General features: G+C 41.9%; 1 protein-coding gene across 1 annotated transcript in view; it reads right to left on the bottom strand.

The window, feature by feature from the left end:
• LOC127585186 (fibrillin-1-like) overlaps positions 1 to 20748 on the bottom strand; it is a 302894-nt gene that overhangs the window by 49879 nt on the left and 232267 nt on the right. The window contains exons 44-49 of the mRNA XM_052042412.1: positions 20054 to 20176; positions 17068 to 17193; positions 13632 to 13748; positions 12106 to 12234; positions 10505 to 10624; positions 7448 to 7573 (exon numbers count right to left, since the gene is read on the bottom strand). Of these exons, the coding sequence (XP_051898372.1) occupies positions 7448 to 7573; positions 10505 to 10624; positions 12106 to 12234; positions 13632 to 13748; positions 17068 to 17193; positions 20054 to 20176 (741 nt within the window). The remainder of the gene's footprint in view (positions 1 to 7447; positions 7574 to 10504; positions 10625 to 12105; positions 12235 to 13631; positions 13749 to 17067; positions 17194 to 20053; positions 20177 to 20748) is intronic.

Raw genomic sequence — 20748 nt, 5'->3', positions numbered from 1 at the left:
AAATGCCTGTCCCATTCCCTTTCTAAAATCTTTACTGATTCCAATATCTGTACAGACTGCGAGTACCAGATTAATACTGCTCTAGGTGAAAAGCAATTCTTCCTCACCTCCCCTCTGTATTTTTGGCCCACTACTTTAAATCAACATCTTTGGATCCTTGAACCATCTGCTAATGGGAACCGTTTATCTCTGTTGTCATTCTGTTCACTGTATCTAAGTCTATGTGGTCTCCTACATATCACAGGAACCAGATGCAGATTGGGTGAGCATTTTGCAAAACATCTTTGTTCAGTTTCCAAGGGTGACTCTGAATTTTGCCATTGCCCATCACTTTAGTTCTCCATCCCACTCCCATTCTGACCTCTGTTGTTGGCCACTTAGCCCAATCTAACTTCCAGGAACAGCACTTCATCATATACAGCTCCCTCAAGTCTCCACTCAACCTTATTTTCTCTAAGAAAAATCAATGCATTTTCTCCAGTTTAATCTTGTAATTCAACTCTCCTTTCCCTGGAAACATTCTTGTATACATTTTCTTACCCTCTCTAGGATGTTCACATCCTTCCAAAATGCACTAGAACTGTATGCAATATACAAATTATAGTTGTGGTTTAACCAGTAATCAATAAAGATTCAACATAAGCTCACTGCTTTTATATTCCACACTTTTTTTTATGAAGCCTAGGACCCAACATGCTTTACTAACTGTGCTCAACATGTCATACTAGCTCAAAGGTTCATACTGATATACACTCAAGTTTCTCTGTTCCTAAAGAACCGTGTCAGTCTATATTTCCTCCTCTTTTCTTTCTGCCAAAATGTAACATTTCACACTTCCGTTAAATTTCAACTGTCATGGTCTGCCTATCTATGTCCTCTTTAACTCTATTACTACCTTCCTTGAAGTTTACCATACCTCCAAGTTGGTGGTTGGCAAATTTTGAGACTTCACCCTGTACACATATGTCCAAGTTATTAACAAATACCAAAAACACAGTGGTCCTAGCAGAGACCCCTCAGGAACACCAATCTCTATCAACAAACAGTTTACTACAATTCTTTGCTTTTTACTCTTGGCAAAGTTTATTATTTATGCTGCCACTCATTCTTTTATTCTGGGGCCTCAATCTTACAGACCCACATTTTATGTGTGAATTTGTCAAACACCTTCCAAATACCTGTGCAGATGAATTCCACTCTATTTATTCCATTCTTCAACCTTCTCTATTATCTCATTAAAATGTTCAATCAGATTAGGCAAACAAATCTCTGCTGGCTCTTCTTTATTAATTCAGAATTTTCCAAGTGCCTGAAAATTATTCCCTGGTTATTGTTTCTGAATGCCTCCCCACCACCTAAACAGGTAAGCTTGTAATGGTCAGCCATGTTTTTATGTCTCTTTTTGAACATATCACATCTACCAGTTCCAATCTTTTGGCATTGTCCCTGCATCTAGAAAGGATTGAAAGAATATGACAAGTCCTTTTACAATCTAATGATCTGTCTTATTAAACAGAACCTGAAAACTCCAGTATGGGTTTGGCCAGGTATGTTCTTAATAGTATGCAGCTGTTCCTTGGCTGAGTTTGGAGGTAATGTAATTAACTGGTAGGTATAAAAGGTTAAATTCCCCAAAAAACACTTCTAACAGGCAAGGCTTATTACTATCGTCAGGTATCCAAAAATCAGACTTAAAATTTACTGATTTTAACACAGAGAAATGTGAAGAAAGGTAACTAAGTTCAAAAGTAGACATTTCATAATTAATAGAAACAAAATCACTAGTTCATGTCTTGAAACAAATGTCTCTACTTTGAGACTATGAAGACAATTTCACTTTGACATGTGTGAATCTTGGTTTTCAAAGAATTGCCACTGTTGTTGGGACCACAGTAAATTATTGTTCAAAGGCTGAACATGGCTAGTTCATAAATTTTAATCTGATGCAAGTTTTAGAATAGGCTTAATCCAGATTCTTAACTAAAATACAGGTAGTTCTGCTAATATCACATGTTTCCATAATGTGAACTGGATAGAATGTGATTGATGAACTAGGGAACACTATTTGTATTACATGGGCAGAATTGGTTACAGCACGATTTCCATTGGGAACTAACCCTGACATAATCAGACACCACTGTCTCTAAGAACACAAGCTGCCAGTTTACTGTGGGAAGCCATTTAAGAGAGTTGAAGAGTTGCTTTGGAAATCGATAAGCAATGACTTCTATTGATACTTGTGCAACGATACTCTATTGAACAATGTAACATATAGCCTTTAGTATTTTAGCTTGCAGTAACAAAATAAACATATGTAGCGGTTGCTACCGCGGAATAAAACAAGACTCTACTCGGAGGATTGCCAAACAGAACTGGTTTATTTTCCCGCCTTGTGCGGGCCCTTTAAGGGAGAAAAACTCCCGCCCAAAAAAACCGGCAATGACGTAAGTCCTACGTCATCAGGACTTTCCCGCGCGCGGGTTCTCCCCGTCGCTCGGAAAGACGAGGCCCGCCGCCATCTTGGGCCTCGTCGCTCCAACGCCGCGCGACCCGACTGCCGAGCCAGTTCGCCCGACTAGACGGTGAGTCGCCACACAACCCCCCCCAGAACCGGCGAGACAGTCCCCAAGGTCCGTGGGCTGTGCCAGCTGTCGCTTAGGGGGGCGGCCTCTGCGTCGTGGCGTGGCAACCTCGACAGGCTGTTGCAGATCCAAATGGGCCGGTTTGAGGCGGTCCGCCGTGAAAACCTGTTCCCTGCCTCCAATGTCCAAAATAAAAGTGGATCCGTTATTCCGTATGACTCGGAACGGTCCCTCATATGGTCGTTGCAATGGCGCCCGAGGTGTGCCCCTGCGAACGAAAACAAACTTACAGTCCCGTAGTTCCTTGGGCTGGCAGGATGGGGCTTGACCGTGCCATGAGGCGGGAATCGGGGCCAAGGCGCCGAGCTTCTCGCGCAGTCTTTGTAGAACTGCTGGGGGTTGTTCCCCTTGGTCCTGAAGGGCAGGTATGAAATCCCCGGGGACAACTAGTGGCGCCCCGTATACAAGCTCAGCTGACGAAGTGCGGAGGTCTTCTTTGGGGGCAGTGCGTATGCCGAGCAGGACCCAAGGCAGCTCGTCAACCCAGTTAGGACCCTTCAGGCGGGCCATCAAGGCCGATTTTAGATGGCGGTGAAAACGTTCCACCAACCCGTTTGATTGAGGATGGTAGGCCGTGGTGGTGTGCAGCTGCGTCCCTAGCAGGTTCGCTAATGCAGCCCAGAGACTGGAAGTGAATTGGGTGCCTCTGTCTGAAGTGATGTGGGCCGGAACGCCAAAACGTGAGACCCAAGTTGTGAGCAGCGCTCGGGCGCAGGAATCAGTTGTGATGTCAGTCAGGGGGGTTGCCTCAGGCCACCTCGTGAACCGGTCCACGATGGTAAGGAGGTACCGGGCTCCTCTTGAAACCGGCAGAGGGCCCACGAGGTCGACGTGTATGTGGTCGAACCTCCTACGGGTAGGCTCGAACTGCTGTGGTGGGACCTTGGTGTGTCGCTGGATTTTTGACGTCTGGCAGTGCAGACAAGTCCTGGCCCACTCACTGACCTGTTTGCGCAGGCCATGCCAGACAAACTTGCTGGCGACCAGTCGGACAGTAGATCTGATGGATGGGTGCGCCAACCCATGTACCGAGTCAAAAACGCGTCTCCGCCAGGCTGCAGGGACAATAGGGCGGGGCTGACCAGTTGCAACGTCGCAAAGTAGGGTCCGCTGACCTGGACCAACCAAGAAATCTCAGAGCTGCAGACCCGAGACTGCGGTTCTGTAGCTGGGCAGTTCGTCGTCGGCTTGCTGTGCGTCAGCCAGGGCCGTGTAGTCGACACCCAAGGATAGGTTGTGGATGGTTGGTCTGGAAAGTGCATCAGCAACGACATTATCCTTTCCGGAGACATGTTGGATGTCAGTTGTGAACTCGGAAATGTAGGATAAATGTCTCTGCTGACGAGCTGACCAGGGATCGGAGACTTTGGAGAAGGCAAAGGACAGAGGCTTATGATCGGTGAAAGCGGTGAAAGGCCTGCCTTCTAGAAAGTATCGGAAATGCCGGACCGCCAGATACAGCGCTAGAAGTTCCCGATCAAAAGCGCTGTACTTCAGTTCGGGCGGTCTAAGGTGTTTGCTGAAAAATGCCAAGGGTTGCCAGTGGCCTTCGAGTAGCTGTTCCAGTACCCCACCCACCGCGGTGTTGGACGCGTCTACCGTGAGGGCAGTCGGGACGTCAGTCCTAGGGTGTACCAGCATCGTGGCGTCTGCCAGGGCGTCTTTGGCCTTAACGAAAGCAGCCGCAGCCTCGTCAGTCCAGGTGATGTCCTTGCCCTTACCAGCCAGCAGCGAGAACAGAGGGCGCATGATACGGGCTGCTGCAGGGATGAAACGATGGTAAAAGTTGACCATCCCAAGGAATTCCTGTAGGCCTTTGACTGTGTCGGGGCGGGCAAAACGGTGGATAGCATCCACCTTGGCGGGTAGGGGTGTTGCCCTGTCGCTGGTGATTTTGTGGCCGAGGAAATCGATAGAGTCAAGTCCGAATTGGCACTTGGACGGGTTAATCGTGAGGCCGAAATCGCGGAGGCGGGAATACAGCTGGCGGAGGTGGGAAAGGTGTTCCTGGCGGTTACGGCTGGCGATCAGTATGTCGTCCAAGTAAATGAACACGAAGTCCAGGTCTCGGCCTACCGCGTCCATCAGCCGCTGGAAGGTCTGCGCGGCGTTCTTAAGGCCGAACGGCATCCGAAGGAATTCGAACAGGCCGAATGGGGTGATAATCGCAGTTTTGGGGACGTCATCCGGATGGACCGGGATTTGGTGGTATCCCCTAACGAGGTCCACTTTGGAAAAGATGCGGGCCCCGTGTAAGTTCGCTGCGAAGTCCTGGATGTGAGGGATGGGATAGCGGTCCGGGGTGGTGGCGTCATTCAGCCTGCGGTAGTCGCCGCAGGGCCTCCACCCTCCGGTGGCTTTGGGGACCATGTGCAGGGGGGAGGCCCAGGGGCTGTCTGACCTGCGAACAATCCCCAGCTCCTCCATGTGATGGAACTCTTCCTTTGCCAGGCGGAGCTTGTCTGGAGGTAATCGTCGTGCTCGGGCATGAAGGGGTGGCCCTGTGGTAATGATGTGGTGTCGTACCCCATGTGTGGGCCGAGAATTTGTAAACGAAGGTGCCGAAATCGATGGGAATTCGGCTAGGAGCTTGGCGAAATCGTCGCCAGAAAGGGTAATGGAGTCCAGGCGCGGGGCTGGTGGGCTGATTTCTCCCAGGGGATAGGTCCGGAGAGTGCTAGAGTGGACTAACCGCTTCCTTCGCAGGTCGACTAACAGGTTGTGGGCCCGAAGGAAATCGGCGCCTAGGAGTGGTCGGGCGACGGTGGCAAGGGTAAAGGTCCAGGTAAAACGGCTGCCGCCAAAGTGTAATTGAAGCGTACGGGTGCCGAAAGACCGTATCGTTGTACCGTTGGCGGCATTGAGTAGAGGACCTGGTGGCCTGTCACGAGTGTCGCGGCCTGTCGGGGGCAAAATACTGACCTCCGCTCCAGTATCAACGAGGAAATGCCGTCCAGATGAAGCAGGCGGGCGGCGCGCTCACAACGGGAGAGGCCGAAGGTCCGGATCAAAAGATCTTTGAAAGCCGGGTACTTATCTTCCTCCGGAGGCGACTGGATGAAGTCTCCAACCTGGGCGGCTGTCTCCTGGTCCAGAGAGCTAACCACATGGTAGTACTTCGTGGAGTCGGAGGTGATCTGCCGAAGGTGGAATTGCGCTTCGGCCTGGTCAAACCAGACGCTGGGCCGAAGTGTCCAAAAGGTGGGCAGCTTGAGGGCCACTGCGTTGGCTGCTGCGCTGTCGTCCATTTCGCGGGTCCAAAAGCTGTTTGGACCGTCGGGGTCACCAATGTAGCGGTTGCTACCGCGGAATAAAACAAGACTCTACTCGGAGGATTGCCAAACAGAACTGGTTTATTTTCCCGCCTTGTGCGGGCCCTTTAAGGGAGAAAAACTCCCGCCCAAAAAAACCGGCAATGACGTAAGTCCTACGTCATCAGGACTTTCCCGCGCGCGGGTTCTCCCCGTCGCTCGGAAAGACGAGGCCCGCCGCCATCTTGGGCCTCGTCGCTCCGACGCCGCGCGACCCGACTGCCGAGCCGGTTCGCCCGACTAGACGGTGAGTCGCCACACATAGCTATTAAAAACACCTTTATTTTTGAAAATCCTGAGGGAAAAATAAGTTTGTTATTGTGAGTCTGAAACTCTCTAGCCCCTAACGCCCTTTTTCCCAATGACACAATTGTTTTTGTAATGCAATTTTCTACAATGCAAGGTTCCTTAGGAATGCAACTCTTGCATTATAGCTGTACTGGTACAATGCAAATCCTGTCAGTCCTTAAAACAAAAATCAGTATTTTAATATATTGTAACAGCCCACAGGAATACAATAAGTAATTCCAAAAAAATCAAAGAATGCTTACAGCATGGCAGGAGGCCACTCAGACCCATTGAGTCTGTACTAGCTCTACTTAAGAGCAATCCCACACCCCAGAGCTCTGTAAATTTTTTTCCTTTAGATACTTATCCAGTTCTCTTTTGAACACAACAGTTACATTTGTTTTCATTACTACTTCTGGCAGTGCATTCCAGACCCTAACTACTCACTGCATAAGGAAGTTTTTACTCGTGTCACTTTTGGATCTTCTGCCAATCACCTTCATTCTGTGTTCCCTAGTTCTGGACCCTTTTGCCAATGGGAACAATTTCTCTTGATCTCCTTTGTCTATACCTTCCACCGTTTTAAACACCTCCATCTGATCTTATGACAACTTCCTCTGCTCCGAGAAGAACAACCCCAGCTTCTCCAGTCAATCCTGGAATCATTTTTGTAGATCTGTTATCTCTAAAGCCTTTATATCTTTGCTAAAGTATGGTGTCAAGAACTGGACACAATACTTCAGTTATGATCAAACCCATATATTATAAAAGTTCATCATGATTTCTTTGTCCTTCCTTTCTTTATAAAGCCCCGGATGCTGGATGCATTTTTAGCCACTTTCTCCTCTTGCCCTACCACTTTCAATGGTCTACGTATATACACTCCCAGATCTCTCTGATTTTGTGTCATTTTTAGAATTATGTTCTAGAGTTTATATTGCCTCTTCTCATTCTTCCTACCAAAATGTAACTCTGCATGTGTCAGCATTAAATTTCATCTGACACTTAACCACCTACTTTAGCAACCTCCTTGAGAGATACAGGATATTCCATAATCTCTTTACCAACAGAAAGTATTTCCAGGGATGTGAGAGGAATCAAACCTGTTTTTATTATTCTGTGGCAGTGCTCTGCTATGATGCACAAAAATGTTAACATTTTAATCCTGGTTTTATTAATTATGGCTGATTATCATTATAAACTCACCGATGCACTTTCTTCCATTTTGCGAGAGGATAGATCCTGGTGCACAGAGGCATATGTAGCTTCCTTCAGTGTTACTACATGTGCCAGATTCACATAATCCGGGGTCTGTTGCACATTCATCGATATCTTAAAAATAAAATGACATAAGATCTCACAGAGTATGGCAACATTTTTTCTGTTATGGAAGAATTTTGTAGTATGATGATTTGAAATACCTGTTCTGAACTCTAAAGCTCCAATATTTACAAAGAGGTAGATGGAGGACTAAAACACCAGAATTCCAGGAATCTGGAAATTCCGTCTACCTCAATGACATAACCTTGTTATTCTCTATCTTCTGTTTTCCTCACTGAGGCCATCCAAGTTGACATCCTCACCAGCTACTGATTACAAAAACAATCAGGAGGCCATCATGGCATTAAGGAATTGTTAACTGCAGCTACATAGGGAGGCAACAACATGAGTGCCACAGGAAGTAAGTGGATGAGGGAAAGAGGTCATCAGTAGGGCAGTGGGAATGCTGAAGTAGGAACTTAACATGAAGCTGGCAGGTCTCACTTTCCTTTAGTGCCTTAAATCAGGCTCTGAATTAGAGGGTGGGAACCAGATCTGAATAGGTTTGTAGTGTGCCTTCACACATTCAAATAATATATTTACTGCTACAAAAATGAGAATGGGTTATGTACATAACAAGTTCAGATCACACTGCCTGTTTTTTCTGGTAGGACATATAGCATAAATGGCAGGGACCTAGGAATGTTGATGTATAGAAGGACAATGGGGGCAAGTCCTTAGCTCACTGAAAGTGGTGACATAGGGCAGTGCTTGCCTTCACAGGCTGAAGCATTGAATATAAGAGTTGGGACGTTGTGTTGCAGAGGTACAAAACATTGGTTAGACTGCATTTGAAGCATTGTATACAGTTCTGTTTGCCACACTACAGGAAGAGATCCAGCAGAATGTTGCCTGGAATGCAGGGCTGCAATTATAAAGAGAGATTGGATAGACTGGGTTTATTCTCACTAGAATGCAGGAGGCTGTAGAGGTTTATAAAATCATGAGGGGCATAGATAGGATAGATAGCCAGAGTCTTTTTCCTAGGGCAGGGGAGTTTAGAACTAGAAAGCACAGGTTTAAGGTGAGAGGGAAGAAATTCAAAGGAGAACTGAAGGGTAAGTTTTTTATACAGAGGATGGTGGTTATCTGGAATGAGCTGCCAGAGGAGGTGGTGGAGGCAGATACAATAACAATGTTTAAAAAGCATTTGGACAGGTACTTAGGAAGGAAAGGTGTAGAGGTATATGGATCTAATGTAGGTAAGTGGGTTTAGCATGGATAGGCATCGTGGTTGGTGTGGACAAAGTGAGCTGATGGACCTGTTTCTGTACAGTACAATTCTATGATTCATTACTGTGTGTGAGTCTCTGGAAATTTAGTATAACTGTATTTATCTGTGGAAGAATAGGTTCAAATGGAGTCCAGAATGACAGTTTGGAAATTTTAATTTTTGCTTGGTGGTGATGGTCAGTGATGAACTCTTTTTGTGATGCTGTGCATCCAGTAATTGAGAGTTAACAGATACAACTTGTCCAAAGTCCAGTCCTAATAAGCAGATTCTATGCAATCTAACTGGCTTTAAAAACGCAAAAAAAAACTGCAGAAATAAAAGTAGAAAATACTAGCAATACTCAGCAGCTCAGGCAGCATCCGTGAAGAGAGAAACAGAGTTAATGTTTCAGGTCAGTGAATTTTCATCAGAATTGTTCACGTGAAATGTCAGTCGTGGGGGAATGCTTATAAACAAATTAGATGACAAGCTGAAATTTTCTGTTTTAGTTGAGTTTCAATGTTGTGACGTTGTGCAATTTTAGAAGTCCACTAATTTTGTTTGTCACTTTCTTAAAAAGACTGTTTACATTGAAAAATGCACACCAACTGACAACCTTTTCTACACTCAAGGGTCTTTAATCATTCAAACCTTTCTTTCTGGAAAATGAACTTAAGGTTATGTAAACACTAATATAAAACTATGATTCACACTACTACAATGTTTGTGATTGGACTTGAGTGCAGGAAACTTTATTCTTTATCTACCATCCTAAACTTGACTTTTGAATGCTAATACCTTAACAGCTATAAGATGAATAATCTTTTGAGTATAAGCTTAGAGCTCCCATTACAGATAGGTGGGCCACAGGATTTTTTATTTTGCTTTTGAAGGTGCATTTAAGTGCCGACTGTTTTAAAATCTCCACTGTAAGGAACATATCTTCAAATATTTGGGGAATCTCCGTCTAGGTACTAAATGGGACGTATCCTATAATATAAAACACTTCTTTGGGATACACTAACAATCTAGAGACATGGCAAGGGGAAACCAGTTGGAGAGATGATACATTATTGAGTGGCACATTTGTTTGCGTATAGTGTAAGTATTTTATTTACATCAAATTATGTTGTACAAAGCTGTCTGAAATAGAAAGAAGCACGACCTGGAAGTAGGCCACAGGGAACTGTGATCCAGTACAACCAATATTAAACTCTCAGCCTTATTTACACAAGAATGCAAGCACTGAGTGCCGATTAAATGTCTTAAGGTAGCCTGCTGGCAGTGGATTTCAGCTTTGGCTATTATGTGACCAGCAACATTTCTCAGTTGGTCCTGGGAAAGGGGGAGAAATCAAGAAGAATGTGAAGCGATTGGAAAGGAAGGGTCATAAAGGAGAAATTAGCTAAGTTGGAGGGGAAAAGCAATTAGAAGACAGGGTGGGCTGGTGGGGCAAGTGTTTAGCTTAGATTGTGAAGATCTGAGGGGCACTCCTAGTTCAATAATTAGGTTTAAATAATACATTGTACATTTTTGACTTTAGCTTCCATGTGAACCCATTGCCTCCTATTTGCTAATACCAAAATGGCAGGCAGGGCACTTCTGGAGATGACTGTGTTTGCTTCTTTCAGCTTCTTTATTAACTATTCTTCCCTTGACAACTGAGGGCAGTGTCACAGTAATTCCAGTTCTCTACCCTTACCTCCTTCAAAACAAACAAAACTCCTTACCAATACACTTATCATCTATCAGTGAGTATCCAGGAGGGCAGATACATCTGTAGGAGCCATCCAAGTTTTGACAGGTGCCTGGTGCACAGGGACGAGGTACAGTCAAGCATTCATTGACATCTGTTGAGACAAGAATAAAACAGTAAATCACAGATGTAAATGTAAATTATTCAAATCCTCTTATATAACACAATGACAAATATCTCTGCTTTTTTGCTAAGTTCTATGACACATTTCATAATTTCCTGGAAGCAGTTTGGAACATATTTCCATACAGCAATTTCTATTAAGGGGAGCTAAAAATGAAGTGGTTCTTCATATACAGCTTAAAGCTCTGCATCCAATCACCAACATTATGAGAAACCTTTTGGAAATGCACTAATTGTAATTAAAGTGAAATATAAATAAATATTTTGCACTATTTTCAACCCCATATTTGTTCTGTTGGACACTTAAATACAGCAGAATTTCAGTTATAGAAATATAGAAAATAGAAACTCCTTCTTGAACATATTTAATGATTTGGCTTCAATTGCTTTCTGTAATAGAGAACTCAACAGGTTCATTTCTGTCTTTACCTCTCATTGTCTTGGTGAAGCAGCCAGCATAATCAAAGACCCCACCCACCTGGGATATTCTCTCTTCTCCCCCCTCCCATCGGACAGAAGATACAAAAGCCTGAAAGCACATACCACCAGGCTCAAGGACAGCTTCTACTCCACTGTGATAAGACTATTGAACAGTTCCCTTATACAATGAGATGGACTATGACCTCACGATCTACCTTGCTGTGACCTTGCACCTTATTGCACTGCACTTTCTCTGTAGCTGTGACACTTTACTCTGTACTGTTATTGTTTTTACCTGTACAACCTCAATGCACTCTGTACTAACTCAATGTAACTGCACTGTGTAATTAATTGACCTGTACGATGGGTCTGTAAGACAAGCTTTTCACTGTACCTCGGTACAAGTGACAATAATAAACCAATACAATACAATACAATCTCTGTGAAGAAATTTTTCCTCATCCCTGTCCAACATGGCTTATTGCTTATCCTTAGACTGTGACCTGGACTAGACTCCATTATTATTGGGAATATCCTTCCTGCATTTAGTTTGTCCAGTCCTGTTAGGTTTCTGCGAAATTCCCTCTCATTATTCCAAAAGCTAGGGAATATAGGCTACTTGATCTGATCTCTCTTCATATGTCAACCTGCCATCTCAGTAATCAGACTAGTGGAGCTTCAATGCACTCCTTCCACAGCAAGAACATCCTTCCTCAGATAAAGAGATCAAAATTGTACAGCATGCTCAAAGTGGGTCCCACCAAGGCCCTGTACAACTGCATCAAGATATCCCTGCTCCTGACATCCTCAAGATATCCCCTCACTATGCAGGTCAACATACCATTTGCTTTCTTAATCATCTGCTGTAGCTACATTCTTACTTTCATTGACTGTTATAAAGGACACCCAGGTCTCATTGCACCTCCAGACTGTTGCCACATTGCACATCCAGACTGTTGCCACTCAGAAGCTTGTAAGTGTTAGGCCAGAATGTTTTAAAATGTTCCCATCTGACTTATTAAAGTTTCTTACCAACACAACTTCTTCTATCAGGTGTAAGTTCATAGCCATCACGACACAGGCATTGGAATGTTCCAATAGTATTAATGCACTGTCCATTTCTACAGAGAGCACCATTTAAGGTACTGCATTCATCAACATCTATTTAACAAAAAGGAACAAAATTATAGTCACATTCATGGTTTTTGTATTTTATGCTATTGCAGGTCAATTTTCAACTAGCTGCTTTAATATAAAACATTGGTAAAAATTCATTTGGATTTTCTGCAAGGTAATCAAAGTTAGATAATTCTTTGTAAATTAGAAACCAGGGCCTGGGTATATTATTTGTAAGTAGACAAAATATTTGATTGTATTTTTGTATTCTTTTTATATGGCCTTGGTCTAGCAACCCAAAGATTATGAATTTAAAACTTACCATGGGGAATCAAATCAATAAATCTAATAATATGTACCCTAGTAAAAGAAAATGTCTTATCTATAGAACATCACTCATTAGTTGTAGAAATTAATTTTATTTATGCCACAGTTTCAAATAAACAAAAAAGAATAAGAATGCAAACAAAAGCTATACAGAAAAAATAATTTGTATTAAAAAAAATTACTTCATGTCAGTCAAACGACTATATCTACAGTTTTATTTAAAGTTCTGTTTTACACTTAACATTAACTCTGAACATCCTGAAACATCCCAGCAATTCTGTGTATAACTACCAACAGTTTACCATGTAACTCTCCTTACCCCTGTCAGTCTATGTGTACTTTTATTTTTGAAGTACCAAATTCCTCCAATGCTGGGAAATCTATGCTAGGTGTGACTTTTAGAGCAGGTTCAGCAGTACCACTCATTTCAATGGTGTTCTGAAGGAGATATATATTTCATAAAATTTACATTTTTACTTCAATATCTTATCACCTTTGTTTCTAATTTTACAGTATTTTTATATTTTTAAAATACTAAAAAAACTAATACTACATTTCATTTGAATCTTTGAAACATCAGAGACATTCAATATGCTTGACAGGTGGTTCAACCTAGGCATGCAGCTTAACCAGCAGGATTCATGATTAGAATGTCCTGCCTCTTTACACAAGGCCTTGTTGGTTAGGTCAAAGCAAGCTCCATTCAGGAAGTTCTCACCAGGAGTTCTGCTACAAAGCTTTAATGTGCAGCTTGCTGTTCACAGTTTATTCTGGGAGCAGCAAGCATGTTTACAAATTATGGCCCTAACTCAATTCAAGTAGTCAGCTGCTCTGGATTATGGCTGGAAATAAGGTGACAGTTTGAAAGTTAATTTCTCTGGTCTCTGCAGGTGTAGGTACATGGAATCCCTTATATTTTTCTTTCTCAATATAAAATGGGCTAATTATTTAAACAGGAAAGATTTCCTTGCAATTTTCCTTCCTTTTCCAGAACCAGAAGTGATTGATTTAATTATATTGTTGTAGAATGGCAAAAATATTTTATAAAGCATTTTCATTTGTACCTGTACATCTTTACATTTGCTAAGAACAAAAGAACACTATGGTTATCTTACCAATGCAGTCATTATTATGTGAAATCATGAATCCCGGGAAGCACAAGCAGTTATATGAGCCAACTGTGTTCTTGCAGGTCCCATTGCCACATGGCTCCCGCTCACATTCATCAATATCTGGGCAAATGAAAAATACCAATGTATTTTCACTTGGGGAAAAGAATTATTTTTTTTACATCTAAATTGAAATTTTATTGGTCTGCTTATTGAAAATGAGAATTCAAATAAGTAATCAGCCTAACAGACATGTACTCATTTGATGTGTTTTCCTATCGGCAGACGATCTCACTATAACATTGTAACTAGTTTGTTAGCGTGAAACAGTTGATAGTACTCATGCCAGAGTCATACAATTGTGGGTTTATGTTTCATTCCAGATCCTTGAACATAAAAACTATAGGCTGAATCCAGTGCATGTCTAAAGGTGTGCTTAATAAAAAAAATCAAGTCTATACCTGCTCTCTCAGGAAGACACTAAAATAGCCCTATTTATAATAGGAGAATAATCCCCAATTTTCTAGCCAATATTTATTCCTCATTCAATAACTCTAAAATAAATTACCTGGCTATTATCTGGAAGTTTATTGTATGCAATTGTCTGTTACATTTCCTCCATTACAACGGTGATTACAAATCTAAAAGTAAAGCAGAATGTGACATCCGGAAGAAGATGTGAAACATTCTATAGAGATGCAAGTCTTCATTGTTTTAAATATCTTCACCCTAAAAGGAATGTCTTTTCCCTGAGATGTGTCACTTTTTGATGACATAGCTCTTATCCCTTCACAAATGCTAATCTTTATTAATTAGCAGAAGGTATACAAAAGTCAGTGACTTTCCCTTCTTTCCTGTAGCCTCTTCTATGGCAATGATCAGAAATTCAGGAAAGTGTATTAATCCCATATGCTGTTACACTGGCATCAATTTGTGGATTAAACCAACCATCCATTGATCAGTGTAAAAGCACAGTTATGAATTAATGGGGTAGAAAGCTGTACTCTGCTTACAACTACATTGCAATTCTCATTTTAGCTACTACACAGCACTGAATCATAATTCTCTGTGAACTTTATTGTCTACCCTTTGGCAATGATGAACTGCTACCAGATTTCCATTTTTTATTATCTGCTCCAAGAAAGGAGATATCTCAAAAATGCATCAGACCTCTTACAGTAGGGTGGTGTGACAAGAAAGAATGGCTGATCTCAGGCCTATCAGATTACTTTCTACATCATCAACTTGAACTTACACACAACCTTTAACATAGTTACATATCTTAAGACACCTTACAGGAACAAAATTTGACATAGGGTCCCAAGGGGGGATATTATGACAGGTCACTGAAAGTTTGGTCAGTGTTAATGTTTGGCAATTCCGTGAAATCTTAAGGAAGAAAAGTGGAGAACCAAGACTGAATTCCTGAGCTTAGTGCTTAAGCTGCTGAGAAAAATCTGCCTGTAGTAGAACACTGAAAACTAGGGATGCATGTGAGACCAGAAGTGCAGGAGGGCGGAGATCTAAGAGGCCTGCAGCCTGCAGGAAGAGCAGGTGCATTGTTGAATGATTACCCTGAGGGACATGAAAGCATCAGAATTTTAAAAACTGAGGTACAATGAGACCAGACACCGATCAAAGAACAGGTGTGAACAGTGCAATTTAGGATACAAGCAGCAGAGCGCTGAATGAAGTCATGTTGACGGATGGTGCAAGGTGGTATGAAGAAAGACTGGCAATGGTAACAATAACAACAATAACACACTTTCCAGCAGCAGACCTGCTGAGAAAGTAGAGACAAGGAATATTACAAAGTGACAAATAGGCAATTTTAGTGATGGAGTGGTTTTGAGGTTGGAAGCTCAGCTCAAAGGCTGTGAATAGTCTCTTTCGGCATGGTGGACAGGGAGAAGGATTGAGCTGGTAGCCAATGAATGCAGTTTGTGATGGGCACCAAGGCCAATGGTTCAGTCTTCCTCATACTTAATGGGAAGAATTTTCTGCTTATCCAATGTCAGGTGTTAGACAAGTAATATTAAAAGTCAGAGAGTGCAAGAGTCAAGAGAGAAAGCAGAGAGCTGGAACTGCGACTCATCAGCATGTATAAGGAATCTGAGATATTTTCAGATGATGTCACTGGGGGGTAATGCAGATGAGAAAGGGAGGAAAAGGGGCAATATACCCCCATAAGGCTCCTCAGTTGGAAATTCTTTCCTTAAGATATTTAAAACTACAACCAAGGATTAAATTTCCTTATGTCTAATTGGTCATTAGTGCACTATTAGCAAATTGATGACTCCCTCATTTTGTAGACCAGCTTCATTTACATAATGTGAAAGATCCCTGGGCCAGATTGAAAATCCTGTTTTGAGCTTTTCAGACGGGGTAGGAAATTAGTATCAGTTGCTTCAAAGGGACAGTAATTAAATCAAAAGAATTGTAACCAACTAAAGGTACGTTTCTACCAGTTACAGGGGTTCATAATATTTTTTATATATATTTCCCCTTGCAAAAGCAGCAAAGATAAAACATGGCCAGGTAAAATCTTCTGGCTAACACAATAAGTGTGAAGGCAAGAAACCAGAGTGGCCAAGCGATGACCAGCTGGCATTACAATTTTATCCAGCTGTAGAGAAGAAAAAAGATCGTATAGAATAAGGTGAAAATACTTTTCATCGTTCCGATATAAATCTTGCCTATAAGAATGCAAAAGAATAAACTGTTGGCTCAGTTGACCATTATTAATACTTGGTAATGTTTGCTTTACACCGCACGATTGCTTGAAGTATTGCGGAGCAGGAAGCATGTCACTGTGTCTGGTTGTTTGCTGACCCAGTGACTACATAGTCTGTGTTGCAAGGTAATTGCCAAAATATTTGAACCTCTGACTTTCAATATTGCCTAGTGTCCCTCTATTTGCCTAGTATCCCTCTATTTCTCCACATCTAGAAAACAAATAAAAGGGAAACTCATCAACAAATATCATGGACCAACTGATTAAATAGAAGTAAGAGAGGAACTCGCTTCAAAGAGAAGACCTTAAAGCACACCTAGAATCCCTGAATGCCCATTTCATATAAAATAAAAGCAGAATATTGTGGAAATACTCAGGAGGTTGGACAGTATCCGTGCAGTGAGAAGCAAAACTAACATATTAGATTCTTCATTATTTACTACAGATAAATGGTTCCTCCAAGGACTCAAATACTAAAAAATATGTGAGCAACTCAATAACTCAGATAATTAACTGGCCAGTAGCAAATCCAAACAGAAAACTGGAAGGAACACAAACCAAGTTGTGACAGACTTCTACACATTTAACTAATTGATCTTACTTTTGAGTTAAATATAACTGATTATAGATTTTAATGGAAGAAAAATTATTCACTTAGCGCTTGCAATTTCTTGCTATATGCTCCCATTCTGTCAAGAGTTTACTTACCCATGCACATCGTCTTATCTGGAGTTGCTTTGAAGCCGTTCCGGCAGATGCAGTGGTAGCTTCCTACTGTGTCAATGCACTGACCGTGACTACAAACATTAGGGATATCATGACATTCATTACGATCTGTGGGCAAAAGAAAGTAAATTTCTAAAAAGGTACCAAACACAGTATAAACACTTACAACAAGTAACCTACACAGAACACAGAGGCCAAGGATTTTAAAAAGAAAAATAAAAACTTTAATTACCAAATATCTGAAATAAGAACTAAAAACGCTGACTAGTCAACATCTGAAAAGAGAAAAGTGAGTAGTATTTCAAGTGGAGAACAATTCTGTTCAAGAATTCTGCTTCAAACATTAACTGGTTTTGCTCATTTCGTATTTTGATGGATCTGCATTTCCAACATTTTCTGTTTTACTACACATTACACATAGGGTAATAATGGTACACAAAGGAGACTGGATCACTGTGATTTGCTGCAGATAGCATAAAAAACAGGAAAATTATCTGTTTTTTGCTTGCTGTGAAAACATTAACTTGTCTACATTTACAATTTAACTGTGCTACGAATGCCCTCAGGATTATGTAAACCAAGAAACTGCAGGTACTGTAAATATGAAATAAAAACAGAATATGCTGGAAACCCTCAGTAGGTCAAGCAACATTTGTGGAAAGAAAAACAGAGTTAACTTTTCAGGTTGTATATTCCAAAATTATACACATCGTTACTATGAAAAATTCAGTATTTGAAACAATGCAAAAGAACAAAACTTAGTTAGCTAGTTCAATGCTGATGTGTTACTTGCTTAAAACAAATTCAAAGTATGTTATCCTAAATAATGAATTTAAACAATTTACAGAAATGGCTTGATCGATAGTTTATAGCAAGTGGAGCAACTGGGTGATATCGAGCAATCTTCTAAATTTTAATGTTATGGAGGTTCATTAATTAAATAGCTTCTATTTATTGTAGCAACACGCTGGAGGGACTCAGCAGGTCAGGCAGCATCTACGGAGGGAAATGGACAGTTGAAGTTTTGGGTCGAGACCCTTCATCAAGACTGGAAAGAAAGGGCAGAAACCAGTATAAAAGGCTAGGGGAAGGGGTGGAGCAAGAACTGGTGAGTGATAGGTGGATCCAGGTGAGGGGGGGAGATAGGCAGGTGGGGGAGGGGGAGAGTGGGAATGATGTAAGAAGCTGGGAGGTGAGAGGTGGAAGTGACAAAGGGCTGAAGAAGATGGAATCTGATAGGAGAGCACAGTGCACCATGGAATAAAGGGAAGGAGATGCAAAGGGGAACTGGAGGGAGGAATGTGTGGTTTATGGGCAGATCGGGGGGGGGGGAAGAGAAGGGTTGATGGGGCCAGTGGGATAAGGGAAAACAAATGGGGGACAGAGGGGAGTGGTTACTGGAAGTTAGAGAAATCAATGTTCATGCTGTCAGATTGGAGACTACCAAGACGAAATATGAGGTGCTGTTCCTCTAATCTGCGTCTAGCCTCAACTTGGCAGTAGAGGAGGCTGTGGACAAACATGTCAGTGTGGGAATGGGAAGTGGAATTAAAATGGCTGCCACTGGGAGATCCTAACGGTTATGGCAGACAGAGCAAAGATGCTTGACGAAGCGGTCACCCAATCTGTGTCGTGACTCACCAATGTAGAGAAGGCCGTATTGTGAGCACCAGATGCAATAAATGACACCGATGAATTCACATATGAAAGACTCTCACCTGGAAGGACTGTTTAGGGTCCTGAATGGTGGTGAGGGAGGAGGCGTCGGGCAGGTGTAACACTTAGTGTAGTTGCAGGGATAAGTGTCTGGAGGGGGATCAGTGGGGAGGGGAGAGTGGACAAGGGAGTCACAAAGAGAGCAATCCATGCGGAAAGCGGAGAGGGGAAGGGAAGATGTGCCTAGTCTCTCCGTGACCTTTGTCACTTCCACTTATCATCTCCCAGTTTCTCACATCATTCCCACTCTCCCACTCCTCCACCTGCCAACCTTCCCCCCTCACCTGGATCCACCTATCACCCGCCAGCTCTTGCTCCTCCCCCTCCCCCTCCCCCTAGCCTTTTATACCGGCTATCTTCCCTCTTTCTTTCCAGTCCTGATGAAGGGTCTTGACACGAAACGTTGACTGTCCATTTCCCTCCATAGACGCTGCCAGACCCGCTGAGTTCCTCCAGTATCTTGTGTGTTGCTACATATTTCCAGCATCTGCAGTCTTTCTTGTGTCTCTATTTATTGTGGCACTTGTGATCACGGGAAAAGTAATTCATAACTTGGGTGAAAATTAATTAATTAATAAACTGCACAATTCAAATCCAGAATTTTCTCTGTGACAAATATGAATGGAGGTCGTGGGCCAGAAAAAAACAAATTCCTTATGAACACCTCTACTGTAAACCAGTACAAGGAGCATTGATTTTTTTTGTTTCCCCAGATTAATTAAGTGAAACACAAAAAGAATATTTCCTATTCTATTCCACAAGTCCTGTTCTATTCTATAGAAATATATTCTTTATTGTTATACTTGGCACAACCAATATTTCAGTAGGCTTTTACTGTGTTAATCATTTTCCCTTGGGTATTATTTTGGAATGTTTTAATGGTCTCATTTAAAAATTCTGATCTCCCCACTGATATTTTACAATTACCATAAACATATTTCCCCTCACCAACATGCAGAAATGAAAATAATTACAGGAAATTAATACTTCCTTTTAATTCAAAATGCGTTATTGTCAATCACATGCAAACATCTTGTGCTTTTGTTTATTTTGCTCTGAAACCATACATCAGGTCTTTAATGATAAGGATAATGTAACAATTAATCTATACATGTCACAGTGTTCAAAATATTTTCTGAAACCTTGAATTTTTTTACTTAAGAAGAATAGGAAATCAATCTGATAGGCAGAGAAAGCACCTTCCTAGTTGAAAACACACAGTTATATTTAGATTTTAACAGTGATTACTTACCCATACAATGTCCTGTTGGAGTGAGCCGGTAACCTGGCGAACATTCACAGCGATAGCTGCCTGGTGTGTTAATGCAGTCAGCATTCTGTTGACACAGTGGCCCATTCTGACATTCATCCATATCTGGGTGAACAAAGCACTAATTAATAATTTAATAACACTTTGGCATAATAGTTGAAATAGGAGTTTTCCAAATCTGTTTCTGAGGAATAATATTTTAGAGGATTTGAGATAAATACTTTAAAGAGGGTACAGCAGAGGTTTACTGGAATTATTACAAGGATGAAGGAATTTAGTTATGTGGGTAAACTGGAGGAGCTGGGGTGGTTAGAATACACATAGTTGTGAACAGATCTGGTACTGATAGTTAAAATCACGAAGAGTATAGACAGTGTGGATAGTCTATTGGTGGAAGGGTCAAAATCATAGAATGAAGGTAATTGCCAAAAGAACTAAAAGTGAAAAATGGGAAGTCTTCTTTACTTGACAAGTGATTGAGGGGGAAAGGGAGAGGCAGGTGGTAGACAAAGATTCAATTACAGTGCTCAAAAGGGGAACTGGAAAGGTAGAAGAAAGGAAAAGAAATAGCAGGGCCATGGGAAAAGAGGAGTGAAACTAGCCAGATTGTTCTTACACACAATCAATATGGATCCAATGGGCCAAATTTTATGACCTACCAGGATGAGAAGTAAGTT

The sequence above is a fragment of the Pristis pectinata genome, chromosome 32 (genome assembly GCF_009764475.1).
Source record: "Pristis pectinata isolate sPriPec2 chromosome 32, sPriPec2.1.pri, whole genome shotgun sequence".
NCBI classification, from domain to species: Eukaryota; Metazoa; Chordata; class Chondrichthyes; order Rhinopristiformes; family Pristidae; genus Pristis; species Pristis pectinata.
The sequence above is the reverse complement of the archived record's forward strand: the minus strand, read 5'-3'. Positions and strand labels throughout refer to the sequence as shown.